We start from the raw sequence: 22,387 nt of genomic DNA, 5'->3' as shown, positions 1-22,387 counted from the left end.
ATTTTTGACAGAAAGCTAACATTATTTTTTAAACTGATTGGATGTAGCTTTAGTGAAACAGTAGAGTAATGAGAGATTCCAGGGATTCTGCCTAATGCAACTGGAAAGATGACATATTCATTTACTCTATTGGGATAGGAAACATTGTGAAGGGAACTGATTTGGGGAATAATCAAGAGTTTGGTTTGCCTAACATGTTTAAACTTATGTTTTAGTTAAACATGAAGTTTAACTAAAATTTCATGTTTAAGTTGAAAATGCCTACTGGACCTCCAACTGCAGATATTGTACAAATCGTTGCACTATCTTAATCTGGAGTGCAGGGAACAGGACAAGGTAAGATATAAACTGGAGCTTAGTCACTATCAAAGCCATGAGAATGGATGACATCTGAAAGAGCAAGTGCAAAAAGTAAAAGAAAAAGAATAACTTAAAGAACTAAGTTTTGCACCGCTAAAGTGTCTACAGATGGAAAGGAAGAAAAGACTCAGCAGTGAAGACAGACAAAGTTGCTTAGAAATTGGAGGAAAAGAGGAATGTAGGGTACCCAAGAAGCCAGTAAGAAAATATTTGTAGGAGAAAGGAGTGTCAGTGGTGTTAAAAACAGAAGTAAAATTAGGAATGGGAAATATCCATTAAATTGAGCAATATTGAAATAACTAGTGAAGTTGAAGAGAGAAATGACAGTGGAGTAGTGGGGATGAATTACTGAATTTGGGGGATGATGGCAAAGAAACAATCATTTCAATGGGTTTGCTCTGGGAGAGGAAGCAGAGAAATGCAGTGGAAGCTGGAGGAGAATTTTTGGCCGGGTGAGTTTGGTTTGGTTTTGCTTTTGAAGGAGGGGAAATTATAGTTGCTTGGTTGGAATGATCAGAATGATCACTGGTCAGAATGATCTAGTGGAAAATGAGCATTTGATGATGCAATCAAATATAGTTGGAATCATCAAATACAGTGGGAAACTGCTGGAACAATGTCTTTGAAGATGCACACAAGGATGGAATTTAGTGTATGACTGGATGGTGACCTTAGGTAGGAGAAAAGACAGATCATTTAGGTAATGGAAAGGGAGAAAACACATAAGGTCACAAGTCCAGGAAGGTAGATATAAATGGCAGTGGGGCATTATTTTCTCGGTTTCATTTTCTCAGTGAAGGAAGAAGCAAGGACATCACCTTGGAGTGAGAATGAGAGAGATGTTACTGGATACTTGAGGAGAAAGAAGTTGATATGACATTGTCACCTAAGGGAGCAAGGGACTGAATGGACAAGAAAATGAAGTGTGATGTAGTAGTTCATGAAAGGTGAGAAAAGCACACTCTTATTTATATCTTACACGAGCCTCTTTCAGGCAGTCACATAGAGTCTCCACTATTAGAGGAGATTTAGAAGAAAAAAGAGAAGCAAGCCATGGAATATTATAACTAGGTGACCTTTCATAAGTACAATTCTACATTCTAAGAAAGCAAATATTGCGTCTAGAGAAAGTAAAATGTTACGATCACATAGGTGCCTTTTGACAGACTCTGAAATAGAAGCCAGTTCTCTCCTATAAATCACTAAGGCTCAGAATATACAGTCTACAGAGTAAGATAATGTGGCACATGCTTCAAAACTAGTAGAAAAGTCAAGGAGTGCCAAAATTCTGCATGTGCTCCTTATCACAGAGATGTTCCAACTTATGTATATAAGCAATTGCTTTGATTTTATTGATGTTACTTAGAAAAGCATATATCATGGAGGTTCAAATGGAAGTTATACATTATTTTTGGAGACAAATTTTTTATAAGTTAAAATTATTTTACCATATGTCCAGTGGGATTAAAACCACCTAGAATTTCTTCTTTAAAACACTTCTTTTCCAGTACTAGTAAAAATAAATCCTCCTATACTATACAACTTAGAGTGTCCAAAGTGCATTTGAATATATCACTTTATGTGACATTTGACTCAAAAACAGTGCATCATCGTCACAGTCACTCAGGGGTTAAGCTACGGATAGAACAGAACAAATATCTGCTTGACTCCATTGCTCTAACGCAGGGTAATGAGATCCATGACATGGAGTTCAGCACAGCTATCGTTCTATTATGGAAAGATCTTAGCGTTAAATCACATGGACTTCAAAGTCTTCATTTATAGAAGAAAGGCAATGATACAAACAAATTAGCAAAATAATGATATGATGTGAATATAAGTAGTCATAAACAAAATGTCTCAAACACACTTCAAACAGTTTAAGTAATCTTTCTAAAATATTCTGTAAATTACCAAGAACTAAGCATAATCAAATACAAGCCACAGTAACACCTCAAATTTCCAAGATTTAGCTCATCTGCAAACTCATGTATTAATAATAGTGTTGAAAGTCATAAATAAGAAAAATAAATCATCACTATTGTGTAATAACAGATTTCAAAATTTATGCTCTTAAGTAAGAAGGCCTTAAATTCTCACTCTGATTCTCACTTTTTGTGCTACACATTTGACATATTGGCTATGTGGATCCAGGCCCACTGTATAGGAAAGTAACAGACTTAGTGTTTTAGAGTGGAACGGAGCAGGGGGAACTAAAGAACCACTCCATGCATGTGTACATGTATAACTATGCTTATAACCTCCATGGCAATCCAGGAATATTTAGTGTGGAAGCAAATGATCCCACAAACCACAGATTATCACTGAGTGAATGCCCAGTGCAAAAACCAATATCCATACTGATGATTATACAAGTTTAATTGTACTTGGGACATTTTGTTTAAGACTGCACAGACTGCTTTCACAGATGAAGAGAGAAAAGATACAATCTAAAATAATATGAAGATAAAAGCATTGACATTGTAAAAATAAAAATATTAAGCTACAAAGAAAAGTGGATGACCTATGTGGCTCAATATTTGAACACCAGAACATTATCCATTTTACTCTGTCATCATAATCACCCATCGTTATCATGTATCAACTCTCCTCAATGCCTAGCTACATTAACAGCAATCCATTTATCAAAGATTAATTTCAATCATTGCCTTCTTAATGCTCTGAAAATTAAAAGACTTATTTAAACTCTGAATTTTGGTTACCCACATTTCATTGTTAAGTTTATTATTAATTTTTTTAAAAAGGTGGCTGTCTTACCCTGTTTCCACATATGTAGTACAAATTAACAATATGTATGATAGCGAGCATCATGCAAAATTATGTGGATTAAATACAAAAAAAAAATTTTAAGTTTTATATAATATACTGAAAGAGGAACTTTTATTGGCTTGAAAAGGAGAAAAATGTATTTTTTTAAAACTAAATTTCTCTACTTGTGCTGCTAAAACAACTGAGGAACTGTTTCATGGGAAGAGGATATTACAAATACATTGTTGACAAAAATGAGAAATTTTAACCAAAAATTTTACTGCTTGTTCTATTATGTTAACATGTATAGGTAAACATTTACTTCAATTATGTTAACTTTATTTTTACATTATTATCTATTTCTTTTCATTTTCTAGTGTGTCCTGATTATTGATTTCCAGAACAATATAGATTTCAGCCTATTAGTTTATATTCAATCTCATTTAAGTATTACCTACTTAATGTAAATGTTTTTCTGCAGAAACAGTATAAACTTCATAAGACTATAGTCTTTGGAATACCTCTAGGCTGCTTTACATTACTGCCATTTTGAGAACTCTTTGATTTAAAGCAATAATGAAACTCCTTTGCATTTAAAGAACATTTGTTCACTCGCAAAAGATTTATTTTAAGGTAAGAAGTTTTGTTTTCTAGTTTTGAACAGAAAGATTATTTATGCTCTTCAAATTACTCCTCCAGGTTAATCATTTAAAGTTTTAGGCAAAGTGAATTAGAGAAAGAAACAATTATCCAGATGAGTAATTCCTTTATTATTTTAGCAAACATTTATGATCTCAAATAAGATTGTGGGATTAAGATAAGCACACAACAACAGTTTAGAAGCTGAAAGGAAGAAGAGAGCCATCTTTATTGTTCACCTAAAATGGTCACCTAGGCAATGCAATCTCATTTAATTTTGCCACAGTGAATTATATATAGTAAGTGGTCTCTGTTTTTCACTCATAGGAACCATGATTCGGAGAAAACAAGAAGTCACACAGGTTCACAAAGTTGGCAAATGGGGAGACTGAGATTAAAAGCCAGGCCTGTACCACTTCAGATCTGATAGCTTTTCCACAAACACACACACACATACGCACACACATGCGCACACACATGCGCACACACACAACTAATCTTGAGTCTAACGTTCCTTTGAGTTAGATATACTACAATCCCTTTCCAAGACAACACACAATAAAACGATGAATAAAATAAACAAAAATAATGTCAAACGTGCAGCCAGAGTAATAAGGAAAGAGGAAAAATGTCTCAGTTGTCAGGAATGATGACTAAGTATAAAGATTCACAAGTAAGAAGTCTGTACAACCAGGGACCCAAAGGCAACCATTCAGGGCCACCACTGAAAGGACCAGGCAGGAGAGGAGAGGCACCATTACCTGCATAGAAAACCCTTTTAGTGTGTCAGTATGAAAAATGATTCCTATCACGCAAAGGATTATAGTAAAAAAACTTGCCAATCTTGAACTCAGATCTGGATGAAAGAATTAAAAAACAATTCTCCTGAGATTTTGTGAATTGGTCCACAGGTAAGTTTGTGATGAGTTGTCTCTACCTGTGTGGCCTCATATCCCCAACTAAGAATTTAGTTTAAAGAATATCTGGGTTGCTAATATACCCTTCACCTGGAAGAACTAAATGTAAATTCTGTGTTCATAGCACATTATACAGCCAAACTGAGGGATACTCATAGAGTACCAAGGACCATGAGCCCACAGTGAGAAATCCCAGGGGGAAATAGAACATAGTGAGTGCGTCAGCAGCAGAGCAAAGAACAGACGACAGAGTCAGATCTATACAGACTGCAGATCTTGCAATTACAGATACAGCATATAAATAGGATTCTCTAACAAGATTAATATTAATAGAAAGGAGATATCAAATGTATAATCATGATGTAAAATACTATGAGGCAAATATAAAATAGAATAGAACTTCCAGAAGTGAAAACCATAATAGCCAGAATCAGAAATTCAATAAAGAGTTTAAATAATAGACTCAATGTAACCAAAGAGAGAGACAGTGAACTGAAGGGGAGACGGGAGGAGTTGCCTTTAGCAGTCCACAGAGGGCAGACAAGTTCAAAATATGAAAAAAACATAAGAAAATGGAGAATCCAGGGAGCTGATTTAGCATCCATCCAAATGTTACTGAAGGAAAGAATACAGATAATAGAGAGGAGGCTCTTCCAAGATAATGGCTAAAATTTCTTCAGAATTGAAGAAATACATAAATTTTCATATTCCAGTCTTATGACTCCCAAGCAAAGAAAATAAATCTTCAGACAGATACATCAGAGTGACACAGCAGATTACCATGGGGCATGGATGGGCATGGATTCTGAAATCTTCAACACTCAGAAGAGACAGCTTTCCTACAAAGACAAAATAGATAGCAGACTTTCTACAACTCCAAAACTCAATGTGAGAGCTAAGGGATCAAAATATAACAAAATGCATCAAACTGTCACACTTTTTATAGAAGAAGAAGAAAAAAAACATAGTGTTAATCTATCGATACTTATCAATCAATCATCTGTCTATACCTGTTATCTATGCATCTATGTATCTAACATCCGTCTCTATCTATGATTTAGCTGCTGATGGGCACATGATTGATCATAGCCCTCTTGAACTTTAAAACTCAAATTTAATGTTATAAAAATTCATTTGTGTAAATATGACATATATTTTTGGAAGTATGACAAATCTGTAAAATCATAAATGTGAGCAATGTAACTGATAAGCTAGTGGAACCAGGCATCATTGCTTTAATTAACTGATTTTAGCTCCCATCTTGATATCAGTCTATGGCAAAATTGCATTGGTTCTAAACGGTCTAAGTTTTTTTGGTCTCTATTCAGCTTCATTTTATACCACTCTAAAACCTGATTTTCCTACTTAAGTTGCTCCCTTCGTTGATGGCACCACAACCCACCAATACACCTTGTACCCACCCCACTTTACATCCTTCCCAACTGTATCCTGAGGGTAACATGTCCCATGACTAAGCAATCCTTGATTATGGCACGCTTTTTAACGGTTTGGTAATTGGTAATTTTGCATACACCCTTTGTCTGCTTTGAATGTTACCTACATATGTCTTGTAAAATTACATATATCCTGTAAAATTCTACCTGCTATTTAAGAGATGGGACCTTAACCACATCCTCTGGAAAGCAGTTCCTGACCTAGACCTCTGTACTCCGTGTATCACCATGTCTATACACACCCAAATTGTATCATGTGTCTTGTTAATAAACATATTATTTGTTGAGCTCCTACTATGTGCCAGAGAATATGTTCTCTTTTACTTGCATTCACTTATTTCATCTTCACAATTATTCAATTAGATAGTATTATATCCATTTAGAAGTGAAAAACAGAATAATACGAATCAGAAATTCAGTAGTTTAAATAATAGACTCAATCTGTCAAAGAAAGAGTTATGAACTGAAAGGAAGACGGAAGGAGTCACCTTTAGTGCCCCATAGAAAGACAAAATAGGTACAAAAATAAGAAAACCTAAGTATTGAAGAGTTGTCAGTAAATTTGCTTTATATGTATAAAGAAAATCTCATTAAAATTATTTTAAAGGTAAAATAAAATGCACAATAACAAGTGGCCTTAACAATGCTAGGTTTAACGAAAAATGTTAAGATAAATATCCTCAATATGCATCTTATACTTAGCAATGTATTTCACACACAAAAAAATAACTCTGTCAATAAGGTATCCTTCTGTGGCTGCCATTGTTCTTGTGGTAAACGTTATCATTCATTTGCTTCTACATTTGGAGGAGGTTTCAAATAACACCACCAACACCTCCAACTGCATCTGCTCTGTCTATCCTAATCAAAGGAGACACAGGCAGTAGTCCCTGGGGACTGCTGCCCAGACTGTGGAACCCGCGATGGTGTTGCCGCGGCTGACGACAACTGTGACCACCTCGGGCTAATCCCACTGCGGCCACCACCAGGGGGTCCAGTGACAATGTTTTCACTGCAGCCACAGTATTTTCTTCCAGGGCTGCCATATTTGGAACAGCATAAGCCCTGGGAAATTAGGAACATAAATGTCCCTGGTGGTGATTATTGACTGGCAAAAATGAAACATCACATGAGAAATAGAAGGAGTTTCCAGCACTGTCTTTTCAATTTAACAATCTCTAATAATAAAAGAAACGGACACTCTCGGTTTCAAGAGCAGGCCTTTGTATATCTTCCTGTTATAAGATCACAGCTCTATAAACAATACTTGCCCATCTGTAAGTATTTTTCTACTCCTGAAAAAATGTTTCTCTTCTTCCTTTCTTTTTTTTTTTTTGAAACTGAGTCTCGCTCTGTAGCCCAGGCCAGAGTGCAGTGGTAAGATCTCGACTCACTGCAAGTTCCGCCTCCTGGGTTTATGCCATTCTCCTGCCTCAGACTCGGAGTAGCTATTTTTTTATTTTTAGTAGAGATGGGTTTTCACCGTGTTAGTCAGGATAGTCTCGATCTCCTGACCTTGTGATCTGCCCACTCTGCCTCACAAAGTGCTGGGATTACAGGTGTGAGCCACAGCGCCCGGCCTTCCTTTTCTCAATTTTATTTTCACACATTTGGAATGTCAGTCTACCCAAAAAGACCAAATAAGGAGAAGCACAAACATAAAATACTTTGTATTGCAAAATTTATAGACATACAATCAAATGTAAAAACAAGATTAAAGTGATAGCTTCTTTTATCAATGTTAGTAACCAATGACCACTTTTACCTCTAAAATGTTTTGAAAAATCAGTTGTATTTACTTAAAATAGGTCAAATTTTATAGAATCCAACCTAAGTGTCTGTCAACAGATGAATGGATAAAGCATTTATATATACAGTTGACTATAATGCAGCCAGAGGAAAGAAGGAAACCCTTCCATTCATGATAACATGAATGAACACAGAGGACATTATGCTTAATGAAATAAGTCAGGCACAGAAAGACAAATGCTGTATGACCTCGCACATGCATAATCTAAAAATGTCCAACCCATAGAAATAGAAAGTAGAATGGTGGGCTTCCAGGTGCTGGGGAGTGGAAGAAAGAGAAAGTGCTGATAAAAAGGTACAAACTTTCAGTTATAAAATGAACAATATCTCAGAGTCTAATGTACAGCAGGGGAGGTGACAGACGTGTTAAGTTACTGTAACAATCATTACACAATGTGTATATATATCTATGAAGTCATCATATTGTACACCTTGAATATATATATTCTTTGTCAATTCAATATTTTTTTAAAAAAGAAGAATGCAATCTCATTAAAATCAGCAAACAAATGATAACATTGGCATACAAGAGTTATTTTTAAAAGTTTAAAAAATACAGACAATGTGTATTTTGTGCATGTGTGTGTACACAGACTCTGAACTCCATGTTGACAGATTTCAGTGAGTAGCTCTGTGATGTGGGAAAAAGAAAGAATAACCTTCCTATCTAGGCCTGCACACACCATCCCTCCCAGATGACCTATTAAGAATCTATCCATAATAAGTGCACTAGTCTAGATACATTCTCTCTCTGGATCGCATTTTCACAGATAATGAACCTCAAAGAGCCACATCCTACATCATGTCACACCCATGTGGAAGCCAGTACAAATTTCAACGTTAATAGTAGATACTAGTTCTCTTAATGTTATCTTCAGGAAATTGTGGTTTCACTCGTGGGATTGCTAATTGCATGTTTTATTCCACAAGGAAACTGGAAGAAGTTGTTTTGTTGATTTTAAAGTCTAATGGTACCCATTACACTGAGGTACTGATTGTCCTGATGCTATTTATCCGATAGTTCTGCCATGTTTGGAATTTAAACTCCATGATTCTTCGTGGTTTTCCTATCTTTTACTAGCAACACCTTTGAAACTGGTGTCTCTATGGGAAAATAGAGAGCCATCTTGTATTGATTTTACTCTCATTTGCCTTTTAAAAATATTTCATCAATATTTAAAACTGGCACAGGCTAAATTTAATTTTCCTTCAGGGTACATTGAAGGGTATACCTTCAATGTATCTCATGATACATGAGAACAGCCACAGATATCTCTGACTTAGAGTGGTAAACCGTTCAGAAGGATGACAGGAACTGAATGTCAGATTTCAGTTCCCCCGGAGCACCAGGGGAAGATGATCACTTTTTTGTATGTTAACTGAAGCTTTAACACATCTATCTGACAACTGCCATGCATCATTCTGATCAACAGTCACTCTACTATCTGCATCTAAAGATCTTGAATAATTGCTGCCTACGTTTTGATACTATTTTTAAATTATCACAGATGAAACAGGTTTTATCTGATATGAACTCAATGCTAAAACTTCAACTGTATAATCTCTGAATAAATTACAGAATGTTCTTCAAAAGTAGCTAATAAAAGGCACTGGGGGAAAGCGGTATTTTTCTGACAGAAGTCACAGTAAATGCATGGATATTTCAGTTTTAACTCTCTAGCTGTCTCTTGTAGGTGAAAATGTTGATACACGTTTCTAAATGATCAACATTTTATAGGACTTTCGGCATAACTAGAATTAGAGTCAGATGTGCTAAATATGTCAGAGTGTTTTTTCTCTGCGCCACCTCCTCAAGCCTCTCAGGAGCTACCTGACTTCTATTATAAACTCCCAGACCCACTAATCAGGGAGTGATGAGCAGGTTTAAGCCCCACTTGATGGGGGTTATTGTTAAGTCACCTTCATTAGAAACTCACCCTGATAAAGCCCTGGAGCTCAGCTACAGGTTCATCAGCCTGTGGTTTTCTGGTGCTGACTCTGGGATTATTAACTGTTCCCATAGTTTCCTCTCCCAATTCTAGAGGTTTGTGAAGCAAAGCCTTTTCCCAGGGGTCCCTTCACTATCCAAATCCTATATCCTGCCCTCTCACAGAGGCTGCCCTTACATACTTACCATGAATTCTCAATTCTGGTTTCTCTAACTGAGCTATGCCCTACAGTATGTCCAGGAATTCAGAGCAAGGAGCTAAGAGGGTCACTTGGCATGATGCCTGGGTTTTGGCCCATCTGCCAATCCTTGATTTTCAGATACCAACATTTTGTCCAACTACAGCTTCTCCAAATGCTCAGTTCTATGCCCCCTCCCTCAGAGTGAGCCTTTTGCCTGGGCTCACATCCCACTGTTTATCCTCCATGGACAGTAGGTTAATGTTGGGGCTGATGAAACCCTCTCCTGCCTCTGGTAGAGATATAGAGAAATTGTCGAGCTTACCACTAACTCCCTATCCCAGACCTTCTCCCACTGCCACCCTTGAGTCCCAGTCCACAAGGGCTTTTGGAACCACTTTTGCACAATTTTAACAATGACAGAAATCTAGCATAACTGACTCCCTAGTGCTTCTAACTGCACAAGCCTTTGCTTATTTCTCTGCCTAAGCCAAAATAACTATGGGAGAGATTTACTTTATAATTTAATGGAAAAATTTAGTTTATAGTTTAAAGCAAGGATGATGATAGTCCCTTCCCAAAGTTAACCTTTTCCCTATTTGGGGACTGAAACTGTCTTTGTAAAACTAATGAAAGGCCACAAAATTATAATTATGCTAGGGACCTGAATTCTGCTAAGATATAGGCATAAACAGCACCTAGGCATTGTTTCCTAGCTTGCTTTTTATAATTGTTTACTGCTCAGGATTCACATAGCCAGGTGTCCGAAGATTTGTAACTTCCCCAGTTGCCCCTCTAGGTAATATTGCTATTGTGAAACCTCAGCCTAGTCTTTGAGATATTTTTCAGACTTTGCATTCTAGTATACCAGCTAATGCCACCCAGACAAGTGACTCCACCCAGGAGCTAACTAAATGCCTGAAGACAGTTTTGGCAGCACTGTGATTTAGGCCCTGATCCATCCAGTCAGTAGGACCCATTGCCTAGCTGCCTGCCCACCAAACTATCCTTAAAACCCTAGTCTTCAAATCCCCAGGCAGAGAGATTTGAGAAATATCTCCTGTCCTCTTTGCTTCACTGCCTTGTAAGTATTAAAGTCTTCCTCTAATGCAGTACTGGCTGTCTCATTGTATTGGCTTTTCTTCTGTGCAGTGGGCAAGAAGAGCTTGACTAAACTGTAACATTTTCTTTCAGCCTGAGCAAGGCAGGTCAAAAGTGTCAGGCAAAAACAATCCTAGAAGCAGCTTTCAGCTAATGTGATAGACCTGAAAATATAAACAACTTCCTCCCTATTGTGGAGTTGGAGAAAAACATATAACATTCTATAATTCTCAGGATTTTTCAGCAAACTGGAGCTTCATTTTCCCCCTCATGAGTAAACTGCCTGATAGCAATCTTCTTCTCAGACCCTTGCCCCTGACTGTCCTATTTTCCACCCAGACCTTCAGAGCATTGCTTCCAGATAACAAAATAGCTCCTTGCCTAGGGTTCCTCAGACTGACATTTGCCTTTCCTTAGAATATTCTCCTAACCTTTCCACTCACTTGCACAGACTGAGAGTTAATACTCTATTTGTTGTAATACTCAGATAAGACTTTCTGCTCTCCAAAGTTGGATGATTATCTCTGGCCTAATCTCTTACTGTCTCAAATGCATCTCGTAATTAGCTGGTAAGTGGGGTGATCCCTGTCCAGAGAGCACATGAACTATGTATTGTGGCAATACAACACAAACAGTGCACTGTGAAGGGTCAAGTTTAAAGAGGGTATCTTTTAATACAAAGGTGTCTGCGGGCCTTTACCAGTGGGAGGCTTTAAAAAACAGAAAAAGGGAGTTTTCTCAGAGAAAATCTGGCTCTCTGAAAGTACGGTGCACTACTTTCTCTGTTGTAGATTGGCTTTCCTCAGATGCAGACCTAGAAGTTAGAATTCCTTCCTGGGACAGAGGTCCCAGGAAGTACTTTCAAGTAAGAAAAACAATTTATAGAGCAGAAGAAAAAAAAATTTAAAAGCACACTTGATCATCTCAATTGATTCAGAAAAAAGCATTTGACAAATTTCAAGACCTCTTGGTATAAAATTCAACACTGCCTCAATACTCAGCCAAGTAGGAATAGAAGAAAACTACCTCATCATAACAAAGGCAGTATATGAAAAACCCGTACTCAAAAATACTCAAAAATGAAGCTTTTCCTTTAAGGTCTGGAATAAGAAAAAAAAGTCTGCTTTTACCACTTCTATTCAGCATAGTATTGGAAATCTTAACCAGAGTAATAAGGCAGGAAAAAGAAATAATAGTCATCCAAATTTGAAAGGAATAAGTAAAATTATCTCTGATCACAGATGACATAATCTTATATGTAGAAAACCATAAACATTCCACAATAAACTATTAGAACTAATAAATTCAGCAAAGTGGCAGAATACAAAATCAAAATTTAAAAATCCATTACATTTCTATGCACTAACAATAAAAAATCCAAAAATAAATTAAGAAAATAATTTTTTAACAATACTATCAAAAATTATCAAATACTAAGGGTTTAACTCAAGCAAGGAGTTGAAAGACTTGTACACTGAAAACAACAAAGCATTGCTAAAAGAATGTAAAGTATACATAAATAAATGGAAAGATGCTATGTTCATCTATCAGAAAGCTTACTATTATTAAGATGTCCATACTACTAAAAGTGATCTACAAATTCAACATGATCCTTATAAAAACTGCAATGGTATTTTTTCAAGAAATAGAAAAATTCATTCTAAAATGTATTTGAGATCTTAAGGAACCCAAATTAGCTGATTTCAAAATTTGCTATAAAGCTACAGTAAAAACGAACAAATAAACAAAAGGCACAACTGTGTGTTACGGGCGTAAAGACAAATATATAGACTAATAAACTAGAATAGAGAGGCCATAAAAACCCCCTTGTGTATATGGCAATTTATTTTGGACTGGATATCCAAATGCTAAAGAATGAAGTTCAAACTTTAATGCCATGTACAGAACAGAAATTAACTTAAAATATAACCAAACCTACAAGTAAGAGCAAAAATTGTAAACTCTTAGAAGAAAATATAGGGGGAAAAGATTCATGACACTGAATTTGGCAATTATTTCCTGGAGATGGTACAAAAGGTACAACCAATAGAAGAAAAAATTGACACAGACTTTATTAAAATTAAAAACTTTTGTGCATCAAAATACTATTAATAGAGTAAAAAGGCAACCTACAATTTGGGAGAAAATATTGCTAATCACATACCTGATAAAGGACTAGTATCTAAAATACATTAAGAACTCCTGCAACTCAGCTCCAAAAACCAAACAATCCAATTCCAAAACAGACAAAGGATATGAATAGACATTTATCCAAAGAAGACGCACAAGTGTACAATAAGCACATAAAATAATGCTCTACATTATTAATTGATAGGAGAATGCAAATGGAAACCACAGTGAGATTCAGCCTCACACTTATTTGGATAGCTATTATCAAAAACACTGAAAACAACAGGGTTGACATGGATGTGGAGAAATCGAAACTCTTGTATTTTGCTTGTTGAAATGGAAAATGGTACAACTACTGTGGAGAAGAGTATGACAGTTTCTTAAGAAGTTGAACAAAGAATTACTATTTATCCAGCCATTTCACTTCTGGGTATATACACCAAATAATTGAAAGTGGTGATTCAAGCATATTTGTACACCCATGTTCTTAGAGGTATTTTTCCAAAAAGCCAAGGTGGAAACAAACTCAATGTTCACTGCCGAGTGAACATTGATAAACAAAAGGTGGTATAAATACACAATGGAATGTTATTCAGCCTTTGAAAGGAATGAAATTCTGATACATCCTTCAACATGGATGAACCTTGAAGACATTATGATAATTGAAATAAGCCATCCACAAAGGGTCAGATATTGTATGATTCCACTTACAAGATTTAACCAGAATAGTCAAATGTAGAGGCAGAAAGTAGGACAGTGGTTAACAAGGGGTTAAGAGGAGGAGTACGGTTCAGTGCATACAGAGTTTCAGTATGGCATGATGAAAATTCCGGCAATGAATAGTGGTGGTAGTTACACAACAAAGTGAATGCACGAAATGCTACTGAACTTTATACTTAAAAATAGTTAAGATGGTGCATTTTATATTATGTATATTTTATCACAGTTAAAAAAAAAAAAGAAAAACAAAACTTAACTGACCATATAAGAGTGGGTCTATTTTGGGCTCTTTATAATGTTCCATTGACTGATATACTTGAATTTATTACAACATTACATTGTATTTATTATTAGAATCTTATAGCAAGCTCTGAAATCAGTTAGAATAAACCCTCCAACTTTGCTCTTTTTATTCAAGATTGTTCTGGTTATTGTAAGTCCTTTATATTTCCATGTGAATTTTGGAATCAACTTGTACATGTCTGCAAAAATATTTTGGGGTTTTGACTGGTTTAGGGTATCTGGAAAGATGTGACAGCTTATCAGCACTTAGCTTTCTAGTTACGATCATGTCATATTTCTCCATTATTTGTTTATTTTTTAAAATTTCCTTCAACATAGTTTTTATAGTTTTCAGGACAGAGATCATATACATCTTTTGTTAAATTTGTTCCTAAGTGTATTGTCTTTCTGACGTATTATGGATTGCATTTTTATTTCATTTCTAGTTGCTTGTAGGTAGTTTTAGAAACACAATTAACTTGGGCTATTGTCCTTATTCCCAGCATCCTTGCTAAATTTTTGTGTTATTCTATCTTTTGTAGAATTCTTAAGGTTTTCTATGCATACCATCATGAAATCTACAAGAAAAGCCATTTTGTCTCTTCCTCTATAATTTTTTTCTTTGTATATAATTTGTGACTTGCTGTAGGAGCATGGTGAACAACATTGATTAGTGAGCAAGGTATTATCCTTGACTTGCTTTCAATCTCAGAGAGAATGTTCAATGTTAACTAACATATTAGAGAGAGGCTTTAATTAGATGACAGTTGTCAGATTAAGAAAAATCTTGTCTACTCATATCTTGCTTAAAGTGTTTTGTAAAAATGGGTGTTGAATTTTCAAATGCTTTTTTGAATTTGTTGACAACGTCATAAGATGTTTCTCCTTAATTGTGCCTTCATTCTTCCTAGCACTCTGAGCTTTATTTATATGTACAATTATCTTTTAAGGAGAAAGTAGGTCTATGTGTATCAGTTATTATTGACTGTGAAACTTAAAATCAATAATATTATTTCAGTATTGAAGTAGTAAATTTTACTGATTTTATTTTTTTATCTGGGGACCAGTGTGATATATTTATTCTAGAGAGTTGTATGACTCATGCCACTTCTCTGTTATTAACCAAAGGGAAGAAAGGACAACCTCATGGGAACAGTTTAATCAGCCTTGACATCCAGGCCCATGATTCAGAATGATTTAAATGGTCTGTGACAAAAGAATAGTTAACAGTCTGTAAAATGTCTATTATCTTTAGTTGGCAAAGGCCTATTGATTTAGGGCCTTGAGTTACTCCCATAGGGTATTAGTAAGAAGTGATGTGAGAACTCAAGTTCGGCATTATTTGCCACCTACTAAACACTCCAAGGTAAGTCTATTAATAAGGTACAAATTAAATCTTCATGCTAAATAGCTGCAGATGTTTGGGAAAAGCAGGGAGCAGACTACATGCTACTGTCTATAATTTTCTTCTGAGATCACATATGGCAACATTGTTAAAAAAGATGTCTTTAATGGTATTATTATACAATGAATGATAAACTCCATAACTTGTTTTATGACAATGTCTTTTAGTGGAATAAAATCTAATCTCATCTAAGGATGTCTTCCACAGCTATGCTGCCTCGACATGAGTAAGTACAGCAATCAGTTTTGCACTGTAATTTATGGCTCTTTCTGAAGCTAGATTAGGAGCAGTGTAATGTGTCAATGGGTTGGAGCATTGAAGAACAGAATTTGCTACAGCACTTGCACATAATTCTATTAGGGAGGTCCACAGAATCATTCAGACACTATCCCAGGGGAATATCACTCACGCTGAGTTCAGTGACCGCTGCCTAATGTCTCCTGCTTCAGTGATGCTGAAGGATGGGCCCCACCCTGACACCACTCTCAATAGTCCAAGTTCATGAAACGTAAGACCAGAGCAGAGGACACCACCATGTGCAGTTCTCAATTAATTCTCTATGTGAAAAGGTAGAATGATCAGAAAATCCAGTGTCACTCTCATCATATGATGACAGCTAGGAGTCATAGACAACAGGCTGGAGATGGGCCCAAAAGGCATGTTCATGGACCCTAGGCAAGGTTCTCATACAGGGCCACTGCTTACTTAATGATGTAAGCAAAAATTACACGCAGAACCATTGACTAGACACTGAAAGAAAAACATATTTAAAATGGTCTTTGAATAAACATTTTTATTAACAAAAAACAAACACAAAAAAATTCAACAGAAGAAAAAGTTACTTACACCAGAATAGAAAGGCTCACCAGACACACATATCACATCCTGTTCCTGGATCATCAAAATATCTTTGGCTAGGTGCAGCCGGACTTTGAAAGGCTCCTGGTTACCATCCTGCAGCAAACAAATTCCTGTCTTTGTCTTCAGATTAAAAAAAAAAAAAGAGGAAAAATTATACTTAGTTTATAGGTTGTAATTTTGTGGCCAATTTACAGCAAAATATGGTGAATAACATTTAAGAGGTGGTGAAAACACAGTCTGATGAGCCTGAAATTGAATACTTAGCATGGGTGCAAGGAAAAAGGAGAATGATTTCAAGTAAAGCGAACTCTCGGATAAGGAAAACGATGTCACAAAATTCACACAAAGAAGTGGGGAGTAAGAATTATGGTACATGTACTATATTTTTAAAATAATGAGAGGTTTTGTAATACTTATAATCTAAAAATAAAAAGGTAATAGCTTTATTGAGATATAATTCAAATTCCATACAATTCAACCCTTTAAAATGTACAATTCATATTTTTTTAAATATAATCAATGGTGTGCAACCATCACTGTAATCAATTTTAGAACATTTCCATCACTTCAGAAAGAAGGATCACACTCCTATTTCTCCATTTCCTCTCCCACTGCCCCAGCCTACTGTAAACTCCAGTATTTCAGCATTCCTAGTCACCAACAAACACATGCATGCATACACACATGCACAGACATGCATGAAAACACACACAGACACGCACACGCACACGCACACACAGTTTATACCTAGAAGGAAATAAGGGTAACAAGGTGAAGCAAACTACCCAAATTAACATAGTTAATTAAAAACAGAGCCCAGTTTAAGACCCAAGATTTTTGATGCCTAATCCAATATGTTGGCTTTATATACTTTGGGGAATTGTGAAAACGGACTGCAAAGATTTCTGAACTTGTGCTATTACCTAAGTAATCACCAAATAAGTCCATGAGTCTTGTCACTTATCCAGAATACATATATTAATCTGGATTAATATAAATATTGTCCCTAGCAAATGCACTTAACATTCCCATTTGTCACAGACACAAAAGGTAATTCCTTTGAGACAGAATATAATATTTAGCTCTTATTCTGCACCAAAAAGTCCATAGGAATAATGACCACTTTGGAAATGACATTTTCTTTTAGTAATTATTGAGTCATTCTTAACATAGTGGAATATATATATGGGGATATATATTTATCCTCAGAGTTAATTGGTTAATTAATTTCAAATTTAAAAAATTAGCAAATAGTAATTGCATGTATTAATGGCAAACAATGTGAGGTTTTGATGCATGTATATATTGTTTAATTATTAAATCATGATAATTAGCATATAAATCACTTTAAACAGTAATAATGTACGTGTCGTAAGAACATTCAAAACCCTCTCTTTCAGTATTTGTGATATACAATATTGTTAGCTGTGATCATCCTACTGGGCAATAGAGTAACAGAGTTCATTCCTCCCATCTAACTGTAATATTGTACCTGTAGGCTAACATCTCCCCACCTCCGACCCTCCCATGAGCCCCAGTGTGTGGTAACCACTCTTCTACTCTGAACTCCAACATCACTTACTATCAGGAAAATGCAATTCAAAACCACAATGTAACACCACCTCACCCAAGTTAGAATGGTGACTAACAAAAAGACAAAAACTGGCAAATGCTGGTGAAGATGTGGAGAAAAGCAAGCTCTTATACACTGTTAGTAGAAATGTAAATTAGCATAGCCCTTACAGAAAACAGTATGAAGATTCCTTTAAAAATTAAAAACTGATCCAGCAATTCCATTACTGGGTATATATCCAAAGGAAATGAAATGAGTATGTCAAAGGGACATCTGCACTCCCATGTTTATTGTAGCACTATTCTCAACAGCTAAGATATGAAATCAATCTAAATGCCCATTAACACATGAATGGATAAAGAAAATATGGTACTTATACACAGTGGAGAACTATTCAGCCATAAAAAAGGAATAAAATTCTGTCACTTGGAACAACATAGATAAGGCTGGAGGACATTTTGCAAAGTAAAGACTGCCAGACACAGATAGACAAATATCATATTACATCACTTATATGTGAAATCTATCTTTAAATTTAAGGAGCACGCTATCCCAGGCAAATAATACCAGACTTTCTCTTGGAATACACATTTCCATGGCTATTGCTGGGAGTCTGCTACTTTATCCTCTGTAATATTGATGGGAATATATTTATATACTGTAGCCTCCCAAGATACCTATTTCTCTAAACTGCTTTTGTTCTTGCGTGCTAATGCATACTCTTTTGCCATCTATCATATACACTCTTATATTAGTTTAGAATTATTTTGTAAAAGTTATGATGTCTTTTTAGGAAAAACAGAAGCTTTTTCATGAGCAAGGAAAGCATTTTTTCTTCATCTATGGCACTAGCACACACATGCTCATGAAACCAGGCTGACTAATCTAGAGAAAATTTTAAGTGAATATATCTAGAGGACAAAAATCTTTTAACACAAGCATATTGTACTTTCCCTAATATAGAACATAATTTTCCTATGTTTTTACACAAAGTCACTCATGCTTACAATGGGATATTGGAGAGGGGCCGACATGGAGCCTTTCTGAGGGGCGAAGCCACTCTGAGGAGTGGCAATATGAAATAATACATCAAAGCCAAGTGATCATAAATGAACACATTTGCTGATTTTTTAGTACAGTATATTCCAGGACATTTCTCCCCCAGAAGTGTAATGGAATAGCTGGTAATCACAAATAATGCTCTGTTTGAACTTCAGGATGAGAAAAGGGTTTTCCCTGAAAGCCCAGAAATATACTTTTGGTACACATCAAAGAGATGCCAAAGATCATCCAGGGAAAGTTTGAGGAGCTAAAACAAAACTATGAGGATACTCTCATTTAATTTTTATGTGGCCAAAGCTATCATTCACGTAAATACTATGTAAAATGTTCACAAATTATTAGATAGTTGTCTGGAGAACAGAATACAGTCTTTGAGCTCGCTTTTGGATTCTGAAAGGACAAGAGTTGCAGAAAATAAAGAATGAGGAGGATTTTTTTTTTTTAGAATAAATCACAGAAGCGCGCACACACACACACACTCACAAACACACATTCCAAAAAATAGCTACTGGAGAAAACAGCACACAAAGTGCTAAAACAGATCGGTTAAAATACGTTTCCAGAAGTTAGAGATGTTACACATGTTACCATGAAAATTCAGCTGGTGCACATGGAAACACATCTAAAATCCCACACATGTATTAATTTTGCAAATACTGTGCAGCATTAACAGAGAATCAGACATGAATTAGACAACAGTCCCTGACCTCATAGTATTCGTACTTGTTTTACCTTATGTTATTTTACTTTTTTCTTGAGGCGGAGTTTCGCTCTTGTTGCCCCAGGCTGGAGTGCAGTGGAGCGATCTTGGCTCACTACCATCTCCGCCTCCTGGGTTCAAGCGATTATCCTGCCTCACCTCCTAAGGAGCGGGGATTACAGGCGCCTGTCATCACGCCCAGCTAAGTTTTTTGTATTTTTAGTAGAGACGGGGTTTCACCACCCTTTTGGCCACGCTGGTCTCAAAATCCTGACCTAAGGTGATCCGCCTCGGCCTCCCAAAGTGCTGGGATGACAGGTGTGAGCCACCACGCCCGATCTCGTACTTATTTTGAAAGTACATATATAAAAACCCACAATATGACATCTGATAAGGGAGCAACATGGAGACAGGAATTTAATATTCTTGAGGGATGGGGGTTTATGGAGGATAGGAAATATGTGTGGTTTGTCTTGAAAAAAAAAATAAACTGAGGAAACCATAATTAAAGGAACAAATGTCATTTTAATCAAGAGGAAACACATGAGTAAAGATATGGAAGCGTGAAAATGCACTCCACGTGATGATGCAGGAAAATGAGTGTGCGCTTGCCGCTGAGCCTGTGTAGTCCAGCAGGGGCCGCTGCGGGAGAGATGTTTGGAGAGGACCAGGCGGGCCAACGCCCTGTATGGTGGGCGGATGGTGGACGGTAAGGGAGACGCCATATATAAATGTGAGCAAGAAGATAATACGTTCACTGTTATGTGTTCTAAATGTATTTCTTGTAGCAGAGTAGAAGACGGAGAAGAAATGGGAAAGTTAAAACACACTTACTGTTGACAGAAACAGGCACTGAGCAGGGAAGTTGGGGACTGATAAACAGGTGCATTAGAGTCAGAGCTTCTCTGGGAGATGCAGGAAGATGGATAAACTCCATTTCAGGGCACTGTCTTGATTAGAATCAGCGTTGCTGGACTAAGATCCTCACTCATGAAATATGGTCATATATTTCATTATTTGTTGTATAATAATAATTATTCATATAGTGCTCACTGTGTGACAAAAAGTATTAATTTGTTTTTCTCCCTTAACAAAAATTAATGCAGCCATCTGCCTTTACAGATTAGACAAGTGCAGAGGGACCCAGAGGAAGAATTCAACCCAGGCAGCTGGGCTCTTCACCGCACGGCCTGCTTTACCTCATACACAGATTATTTAAGAATGCCATCCCCAGTTGTCCTGTACACCGTGGCATGGCTACTGGCATCTTTCACTGGAGAGAATTATGGTTATCAATAATCTCCTATTGGGGTGTGGATAATTTTGAAAAGAACACTTGAAGCAGCTATTCTTCGTATATGGAAGCAATGGCCACTAGAGAGATAAAATGAGTAAGAGACTACTCTGGAACTTACAGATGGTCTTCCCCAAAGTCAGACTACTAGGAGGCTCTCTGATAGAGGAAGAGGTTTGGTCTCCACTCCTTCCTGAAGTGTTTTAAGAGCTAAAAATGGGAGACCGAATCATGGGAGCAGTTGCTGGTTGGTGCTGCAAACCTAAAACAGCCCCACCTGCAAAGTCTTTACAGATCTGTGGACTCAAATTATTTAGATATCGAAAATCACCTACATAATTATTGGTCTCAAATTTTAATATAAACTGAAGACACACACTTATCTTCTTTCTTTCTATTAATGTGACATCATTTGTCTCCAAATTTTGTTGACTTTGCATACCATTGCACATAAATAAAGGAATGTATGTGATATAGATACTGTATGAACGTATTTTGTACTTTATAAAATATACACCAAACTTATAATTTTAAAGGGAAGATTAATTTAAAAATGATACCATTGAGGACATAGGCATGGGCAATGACTTCATGTCTAAAACACGAAAAGCAATGGCAACAAAAGCCAAAATTGACAAATGGGATCTAATTAAACTAAAGAGCTTCTGCACAGCAAAAGAAACTACCATCACAGCGAACAGGCAACCTACAGAATGGGAGAAAAATTTTGCAAATCAAGAAAATGTTTATGAATTTGCGTGGGTTTACTCTTTAAACAAATCTCACATTTAACTTCTCTCACATTTAAACTTATTAAGAATTTGTACTTTCTTAAATGTAGGACCTACGTTGGATCTTTATAAAAGTAGAATGTCATCCATTTTCTACTTAAAAGTTAAGACCCTTTTAATTTATGTTCTAGTCTTTCAAAAAGTACAACATGTATTTTAATGAAACGTTAAAATTTAAGGTCTTTTAATTTTGAAATATATTCACAATGTCAGATGTAAAAAACGACAAACTGCAAAAAGTAGACAAAGACCGTAATATGAACTGCAAATTTTCTTGCAAGCATCCACAGTATTTCCATGTTTCAAGTGCAAAATACTATTTAATTCGTTTTGTCTTACACTGTACTGCATTGTAGCAGTAGTGCACTAAATGTTCTTTTAGGTGAAGTGCTT

The 22,387-nt window shown here is 36.1% G+C and overlaps 1 protein-coding gene and 1 long non-coding RNA gene across 10 annotated transcripts in view; one reads left to right on the top strand and one right to left on the bottom strand.

Moving 5' to 3' along the window:
• Nucleotides 1–22,387, bottom strand: part of SNTG1 (syntrophin gamma 1) — an 878,369-nt gene that overhangs the window by 376,560 nt on the left and 479,422 nt on the right. For all 9 annotated transcript variants that reach the window (XM_045398223.3, XM_065519199.2, XM_005563291.5 and 6 more), the window contains one exon: nt 16,560–16,694. In XM_045398223.3, coding sequence (XP_045254158.2) covers nt 16,560–16,694 — 135 coding nt within the window. The remainder of the gene's footprint in view (nt 1–16,559; nt 16,695–22,387) is intronic.
• LOC135964730 (uncharacterized) lies at nt 1,076–21,688 on the top strand. Its single transcript, XR_010577277.2, has 3 exons — nt 1,076–1,307; nt 15,881–15,939; nt 21,032–21,688. It is a non-coding gene; the product is annotated as an uncharacterized lncRNA (long non-coding RNA).

This window comes from Macaca fascicularis, chromosome 8 (assembly GCF_037993035.2).
Source record: "Macaca fascicularis isolate 582-1 chromosome 8, T2T-MFA8v1.1".
Classification (NCBI taxonomy): domain Eukaryota; kingdom Metazoa; phylum Chordata; class Mammalia; order Primates; family Cercopithecidae; genus Macaca; species Macaca fascicularis.
Note: the sequence above shows the minus strand (reverse complement) of the source record. Positions and strands in the feature narration are given on the sequence as shown.